This window comes from Zea mays, chromosome 1, assembly GCF_902167145.1.
Source record: "Zea mays cultivar B73 chromosome 1, Zm-B73-REFERENCE-NAM-5.0, whole genome shotgun sequence".
Taxonomy (NCBI): domain Eukaryota; kingdom Viridiplantae; phylum Streptophyta; class Magnoliopsida; order Poales; family Poaceae; genus Zea; species Zea mays.
The window spans coordinates 207,528,713-207,537,000 of record NC_050096.1 but is presented as its reverse complement, the minus strand read 5'-3'; the positions used below and the strand labels follow the sequence as shown (position 1 = coordinate 207,537,000).

General features: G+C 43.9%; 1 protein-coding gene across 2 annotated transcripts; it reads right to left on the bottom strand.

Moving 5' to 3' along the window:
• Positions 1-2,614: 2,614 nt before the first annotated feature.
• Positions 2,615-6,293, bottom strand: LOC100191319 (uncharacterized). Of its 2 annotated transcripts, none has more exons than XM_020546933.3 (6): positions 6,119-6,293; positions 5,646-5,697; positions 4,762-4,856; positions 4,039-4,085; positions 3,852-3,954; positions 2,615-3,766 (listed from the first exon to the last, which is right to left on the bottom strand). In XM_020546933.3, the coding sequence occupies exons 2-6, from the start codon at positions 5,674-5,676 to the stop codon at positions 3,011-3,013; spliced, it is 1,032 nt and encodes a 343-aa protein (XP_020402522.1). In that variant the 5' UTR covers positions 5,677-5,697; positions 6,119-6,293; the 3' UTR covers positions 2,615-3,010. The 2 variants fall into 2 exon arrangements, with proteins under 2 accessions (XP_020402522.1, NP_001130225.1); NM_001136753.1 differs by having other exon boundaries at positions 2,721-3,766; positions 4,810-4,856; positions 6,119-6,240.
• Positions 6,294-8,288: the final 1,995 nt, after the last annotated feature.

The window sequence follows — 8,288 nt, the reverse complement described above, 5'->3', positions numbered from 1 at the left end:
TAGAGGATATGATCAATGGATCCCCCTAGTTAGCATGTGTCCATGAGTCGCTTCAGCCATAGGACACCCTAAGCGTGTCCGCCCCTACGCTTTTGTAATATTTTTTAAACTTTGATGATGGAATGGTTTCCCTTCCTTTCATGCCTCTGGCATTTTTATCGTTCAATGTGAAAAATGAGTTTCAGTGCACTTAGTTTGGGGTTTCCTTTATTCCCTGATTGCGCTCCAGGCGGCCTCGGCGCGGTTCATGGGCCTTAGAAGGTGGTTCCATAAGTTTCTGGCCCACCCTGGCATCAAGCCGGTCGTACCTATTTCCTGACACCCCGTTCATTTTTAGGAGGAATCAAGAGCGTTATTTCATGGGTAGCGGGATCCGGCTGTGTTGTTCCCCGAGCATGTTTCCATCAGTGGCCCGTCATATTGCTGCTTGGACTTTCCATTGATGATGACAGGTTCATCTAGGGGCGTATTATTCCTTCCCATGCAATTCGTCCGCCAAAAGGGGAAGGGCGAGCTATATCATGTTCCCTTTGACGATGGAGGTCATGGCGAACCTCCTTTTGTGGGGCGAGACTCCGAGACCCCCATTCGCTGCGGGGGATCTGTCTGGGAGGCACGTCCCATCTTTTCTTTATTCCTTCCCATGCATCTAGTATGTTGGGAGGGGAAGGGCAAGCCATACCATTGCTCCCCTTAGTGGCTGAGATCATGGACCCTTCTTTTGGCGGAGCGAGCCCTCGAGTTCTCCGTTTGTTACGATGGATCTATCTGGGGGCGCGTCCCATCTTTTTAATACTCTTCCTATGCATCCCTTTCACTAGAAGGGGAAGGTTGAGCCGTACCATGCTTCCCTCGATGGTCGAGATCATGGTGCTCAGTGAGCTACAAACGGGTAATCCGAATTAGGCCCCGGTTGCTTTAGTAGGATCTAGGCACGGGGTCTGCCGATGAGCATCCTCTTACTCCCAGGTTTTGACTCATATAGTTGCCAGACCCGTTCGGCCGGGTCCGGTGGCTCACTGTCTCTCTCACGATAAACCATGAGTCAGACATTCCCTAAGACTCAAACATGATTTAGAAATGCCCTTAGCCCTCATGCACTAGGGTACTAGAGGGTGTGTGCATTGGGCGCAAGATTTATACTAGTTCAGGTAGAACGTCCCTACTTCCAATCATTGGTGGCTTGCGCTACTAGAACCATTGATGATCAAAACTCGTAGTAGGGGTTACAAGCACGCGAGAGAGGGATGAGAGGCTCCCAAGTCTCTTTTTTCGAGGTGGAAGTGGAGCTTAGAAGCTACAAGGTGGAGTCCTAGCTAAGTATTAGCTCTGTGGCGGGGCTCCGGCCTCCTGGTCCTCGTCGGCGCTCCTCCTTCTCCTCCTGTTCATCCTTATGGGTGCTTCGTATGAACGGGTCCGGGGTCGTTTGGTTGTCTTTTGTAGTGTCAAAAAAAACTCGCCTCAACCAACCAGTTAACCTGTCAACCAGTCCCCTTGCCTGGAGGCCAACCCTCCCTTTTATAGGCTGGGAGAAGGGTCGGTCAATGGTGGCTTCCTTAGGAAGGAACCGTAAGGCAAGGGTAAAACCGGCATTCTACTCGGGGTAAAGCCACGCATACTTGTGGGGCCCGGTATTGTCTGGTTGTATCGTATTTATTGTGGTGGATGACGCGTGGTTGCGATGGTTCCAAGCGCCATCATTTTGGCTACATCGACCCCTGACCTCCGTAGCCTGGGGCTCGGCGTGGCCCGTCGTGTAGCGCCCTATCAGAGGTCCGCGCACTTAGGCCTAGGCCAATAGGCCATGAGTGCGTCGCAGGCCGAGGGGCGCGTGAGCCATTAATACGCCACAGTCCGAGGGGCTCGTAGGTCATGAGTGCTATGCAACCCGATGGGTCATGAGTGGGAACCAGACCGGCGCCCACGTTGTGGCTCAGTGTCAGGCGTGGTTAAATGCAGTCGACTATTTATGGCGGGTCAGTCTGGGGCCGGACGCGAGATCCACTCGAGTGGTTCCCATCTAACACGCCCGGCTCAGTGTCAGAGTTGTCGTATTCACCTCTCCCAACTGAATAATGGCCCCAGCGATCAAGGGCTCTTTCCTCGGTGCACTCTCTAACTGACGGGTCCCAGAGACCGGAGACCAATGTTCATTTTCTCGGCAGATGTATAAATTTGTAATCATAAATAAAAGTATAATATAAAATAAAGGGAAGGTCTATAATTTATAAGACCGTGCAAAGTAAAAAAACAAGGGCAAATTTGTTGTCCCAAAACAGGGGCATTGGCGTAATTGTGGGGCAATCGTCAATGCCCTTGTTTTAAAGTGTAATCATAAATTTGCCCCTGCTTTTTAAACTTTGTGTGTTTGATCATATTTTTCAGAACGGTTTGATCATATTTTTCAGAACGGACCGTTGTATGCTCTTACTCCGTTAGTCGGTGACAAGTCTTAATAAAAAGACAATTATACCATTTTATCATTTGAATAACAATTTGATTATATTTCAAATATAATAAAAGATTTAACAACAATCCAAATTATTTTGCAATAATTTAAATTATTTTTAAAATAGAAAATTGTCAACAATTTAACTATGTTTTTAACATAATAAGAGCATAACATCCTCATCATGTTAAGCATAATAATTGTACAGGCAAACACGCAAAGTCTAAAAAACAAGGATAGATATACAGTTCTACCCTAAAACAGGGACACTAACATAATTATCCCTTGTCGTATTATCAAGACTTGACACCGTTAAATACTAAATACGACTAACCGAAGTAGAGACATACAACGGTTTAACGGAATAGAGACATACAGCAGTTTCATTTCAAAAAATCTAAAGGCACACACGCAAAGTCTAAAAAACAGGGATAAATCTGCAGTTGCACCCTATTGGTGCAATTGTCCTAAACTAAAAACAGAAAGCATATACGCGAACTCCAATCTTACAAGGAACCCCAACTAAAAGAGACAGTACGTAGGTGCATTGCGGCTTTTCACCTAGCTGGGGCCGTGGGACTTCTGCTTCGCCTTCGCCTTCTCTATCAGGGGCTTCAGCTGCTGCTTCTCCTCGAGAATCTTGAGGAAATTGAATAGGAAGGGCACGTAGTTATGCTTCCTCCTCAGGTTCTCCGCTTTCCACTTCTTCACCTTCTCCTCCTCCATTATGATCTTCTCCGTCACAGACTCGATCTGAGCTGCCACCTCCGCGAGTGACTGCTCAACATGCCTGCTTGCGTTGGGATCGCCCATCTGCTGCAAGAGGCCCTCCCTCTTCCTCTGGAGTTCTTTGATCTCCACCGTGAACATCTCCTTCCGGTTCTTCAAGATCGCCATCACGCTGAATCTTATCTCGTTCTGAGAGAACAGGTCGATGTGCTCTTTGATCACAGGCTGCGCTAGCCTAAGCCACCACCCTGCATCACCAACACCACCTGGGCATTTCCCTAGACTTATTGGTCCTTCCTTTAGCCCATCAAGCTCGTACAGGACACCATCCACTGGAACGTAGTTTATGAAATGGTATACATCATCATCCCCGCTAGGTGGTTTCTGCTCCTCAGAGGCCTCTGACCTTGCAAACGAATTGTTTAACATACGAATGCTTGCGCAGTTTACTATAGCCAGTCCTTTGAGCTCAGGTGGCAAATCCTTTGCAAATTCCTTGAGCTTTTTAAGCTCATCACTAAGGGTAATGCCAGGAGAGTTCAAGAGAACCGAAACGATAGCTTGGGTTGCGCAGGCTTTGTTAATTATCTGCAAGTGAAGAACATCATTGATTTTAAGAGATGCAGAGGAATAAACGTGGGTGGAGTTGCTTGCCAACTCGAATGCTTCTGACCTGGTTGGCAAAGAAAAGGTTTGGGATTGCATCCTTGATGACAGGACCCTCATCCTTTTCTGGAGGTCGCCATTTGTATAGCAATATTAGCCCATATATTGGCCTGGCAAATGCCAACACAGATTAGGTTCTGTTAACTCAGAAAAATAATGGCATTCATATTAATGCTAGATGTAGGATAACATACTGAAGATCATTGAGAGCATCCAGGTCAAGTGAGTAGAGTTCATCAACCTGATAATGAAAAAGATAACAGAGTATATCTGCCCGATTTTTTATTATGTAAAAGAAATGTCAAGTTTCACAAAAAGGAAGAAATAGCAAAATAGGAGAGCCTCACTCTTGTTTTGGAAAAAGTAAATTTATGTTCTATGTTGCCGCATACTATCTATAGTTTTATTATTAGAAACAACTAAAAGCTTCAAAAGCACAAGAACAAGCTACATGGATCAACAGATGAAGGGGAAACACCTGCCACTGTTTTACTATCCGAGTATGCTTAGAATAGATTACAGCATGTTTTAAATAAAGGCTGTTGTGGTCTTGTAAAAAGGCAGCTACATGGTTCAGGGCTTCAGGCACCCTAAAGAGCTAGGCTAAACTAAAATGATGGTCATTTATATGTTTAAATGGACCTTAACAACTCACTAAGGTTGTTTTATCATATAATCATCATGAGCTATATCAGGCAACATCTGACACAAAGTAATGAAAGTATTAAACAAGCAAAACATTTCCAGATGGTTCTAATGAGTGTATGGATAATTGCTTACAATTCATTCCACTAACAAAAAAAGGTGCATCGTATGCTCACTTCGGTAAGGTGTAAACATATATCAAATTCAACAAACTCGTGATCTTACTGTATATATAAGTTAAAAGGTGGGGTGACTGTTAGCTAACCATCTACCTTTAGCAAGAACATAGACTCATAGAGTGAAGATAGTTGATTGCTTACTTGAAGACCCTTCAGTTGCATCTGCTGCAACAGTTCCGTAAAAACACCTGAATATACAAGATATGAAAGCTCATGAGCTATTTCTCCTTTGCCAAAAAAAAGGGGCAAGCAGTTACAAGGCGAGAAAAAAGATAACAGTGTGGGCCAGTTCAAAGTGTATAGTACATGGAGAAAGGGAGGTCTAGGTTCTAGAATTTTGTTTTCCTCCCACTCCATTGCAAATGCCAGAGACAAGAGTTTCTGTGACAGCTCAATATGAAAAGGCAGAAATACATGGAATTCTAAATTGAAAATGACTATTGTGTTACTCCGAGATGTCACAAAAAAATGCAGAAATTCTATGAATTCGAATTTGAGAATTATATCATTGTATTACTTCGCTGTCCCAAAAGACATGGGCGCTCTTCCTAAGGTGCAACAGGTGAATGCAAGCAGGCATATACATCCCAATTTTCTAACCTTACTAAAGCAGGTTGCAACTTGCATGTAGTACTGTTATGAAAAGCTTATCTTTGTAATGCAGTATGAAACACTGCTACTGCAGGTTGGTCCAAACCAATAGTATCAACATCCAATGAGAATAAAATGACGTTAGGCAATCATCAATCAGCATGACTGATATGAATCCCCTATACAAAATGCATGTATTCTTAAGAGTCGATTCTTCTTTTCAAGAGCAATTAGTTAAAAAAGGCCAATCACTCAATCAGGGCCAAGGATGAACCCATGTTATTATGCCATACTTAGAACGTGTGTTAAAAAAGAAAAATAAAAACTTGCAATATATAACTAAACAAATGTAACTTTTTGGTTTTGGCAACAGAAAATAATTTTACCAGGATCATTCTCGATTGCGGCCCACGACATGTTGAGAGGCTTGCTCCAAGTCTGCAGGCAGAAAACGTAGCAGTAAAGATGCATTCTGGAAATACAGAAAATAGTACCGAATAGTCTGTCTTGGAGCATAAAAGCAGGGGCGAACCAGCAAAAGACATGTGTGTACACATGAACAACCAATAATTTTGCCGAAAAATGGAAATTAGTAGTCATAATACATGTATACACTTGTAACTCTTTTGAGATGGTATTATACACTTCTAACTAGATCAGATCCGAATACATGTAGCTAAAATATCTTCAAGTAAGGGTTCAGATGCTCTGTTTCGCACAGAGGGAAGGGAAGAGAATGGGTCAGGAGCGGACCCAGCAATGTTTGCGATAATTCGAAGTTATTCCTAGTAGGCATCAAATAGCAGATAGGGTTTGGGTGCTCGGCATCGCATCGCAGGAGGAGAAGGGGTGCGAATACCTGGTAGGTTCTCGTCACCGGCGAAGAGGCCAACGAAGGCCTCGGCACCTGGCGTAGGTGGGGGCGGCGGCGGCGGCGGCCGTAGTCGTCCCAGAGAGATGGAGTGCACGCCGGGTGAAGCGTGGTGCGGTAGCCAGGAGTAGCTCAGTGCAGACTCAGTTTATGGGGCATGTTTGTTCCGAGGAAATTGCTAGTTAGTTGGGTAAAAAAAATTCTAGTAAAATTAAACTAGCTAACTACTAGCTAATTGTTAAAAAGCACAACTATTAGTTAGACTGTTTGAATATTTTCAACTAATTTTAGCAGCTAACTATTAGATCTAGTACATACCGACATAACGCCCCGATTCTAGAGCTAATATTTGTTGGCTAAAAAATTGCTAGTGAAATCAACTGACTAACTATTATCTACTTTTAGCTAGGTTCCATCAGCTAATAACTAACGAGGAGTTGAAGGTATACCTAGGGATGAAAACGGAAACAGTAATTTTCAGATACCGGAAATCGTTTTCGAAATTTTACCGAAATTTAGGTCTAAACGGAAACGGAAACGGTTACCGAAAATACGGAAACGGAATCGGTAGAAAAACTCGGAAACGGAAACGGTTTGGGTTTCTTCCGATCGTTTCCGGAAATTACCGTTTTTATTTGGTATTTTACCGTCGCTAATAAATTTGGTATTTTTCAAAAAAAATATTAAATCTGAACTAATCTTATAAATTCATAATAAATTCATCTTAGCTTAGAAAAATATAAAACTAATTTTATTATTTTTCTAAAATCAAGATCTATCTAATGATATATAGTTTAGAATCGTTTGAAACTTTTATAAATCTTATTTATGTTTTCTTACCTCTTATTACTCTTGATACATATATTCATAATTTGAATGAGAACTTAAGAAGTACCAAGATGACACTAGTTATATTGACTATACCAAGTAGTAGGTGTATAAATAGAATGTAAATGCCATATCATTATACACATCTTGATTCTACTTTATTTAAATACATAATAATGATTTTATTGTTTTATGATTTCTTACTTTATATATTTATTGTGGCCTGCTACCTTATATATTATTATTAATTTTATATAAATGTATGACTTACGTGAATTTTTGAAGTCAATTGAGGGTACAAGTTACAGTTTTTACCGATCGAATTTTTAGATTCCGATCGTAACCGGTGTAATTTTCGTACCGAACTTTCGTTTCCGATGTTTCCGAATTACCGATATCGTTTTCGTTTCCGGAGTTACCGTTTTCGATCTCGTTTCCGAGGAAAAATATGAAAACGAAAATGGTTTTTGTGTTTACCGATCGTTTCCGACCGTTTTCACCCCGTATACCTAATAGTTAACTGGACTATTAGCTAGGGGTGTTTAGATGCCTCTAACCAAAAGTAGCTAATAGCTAAACTATTAGTTGTGTTGTTTGAATGCCTCCAACTAAGGTCTTGTTCCAAACCTCTAAAACTAATAGTTAGCAACTAAAATTGTCGGGGACCATAATTAGGGGTACCCTCAAGACGCCTAATTCTCAGCTGGTAACCCCCATCAGCATAAAGCTGCAAAGGCCTGATGGGTACGATTAAGTCAGGGATCAGTCCACACGAGTGACTCGATCACGCTTCACCCGAGCCTAGCCTCGGCCAAAGGCAGCCGACCTCGAGAGACTTCCGTCTCGCCCGAGGCCCCCCTTTTTATGGCGGACACATCACCGGCTCGCCCGAGGCCTTGGCTTCGCTCAGAAGCAACCCTGACTAAATCGCCACACCGACTGACCAAATTGCAGGGGCATTTAACGCAAAGGTGGCCTGACACCTCTATCCTGACACGCGCCCCCGGCAGAGCCGAGGTGACCGCCGTCACTCCACCGCTCCACTGGCCAGTCTGACGGAAGGACAGCGCCGCCTGCGCCACTCCGACTGCAGTGCCACTCGACAGAGTGAGTCTGACAGGCAATCGGGCCTTGCCAAAGGCGCCACGGCGAACTCCGCTCCGCCCGACCCCAGGGCTCGGACTCGGGCTAAGACCCGGAAGACGGCGAACTCCGCTCCGCCCGACCCCAGGGCTCGGACTCGGGCTAAGACCCGGAAGACGGCGAACTCCGCTCCGCCCGACCCCAGGGCTCGGACTCGGGCTAAGACCCGGAAGACGGCGAACTCCGC

What these genes read in the sequence shown, in the direction of transcription:
- LOC100191319 (XM_020546933.3), bottom strand. Translation starts at nt 5,676, where the DNA reads ATGTCGTGGGCCGCAATCGAGAATGATCCTG. An exon ending in GATGCTCTCAATGATCTTCA is followed by an intron (nt 3,955 to 4,038) that starts GTATGTTATCCT and finishes GGCATTTGCCAG; the next exon opens with GCCAATATATGGGCTAATAT. An exon ending in ACCTTTTCTTTGCCAACCAG is followed by an intron (nt 3,767 to 3,851) that starts GTCAGAAGCATT and finishes CTTCACTTGCAG; the next exon opens with ATAATTAACAAAGCCTGCGC.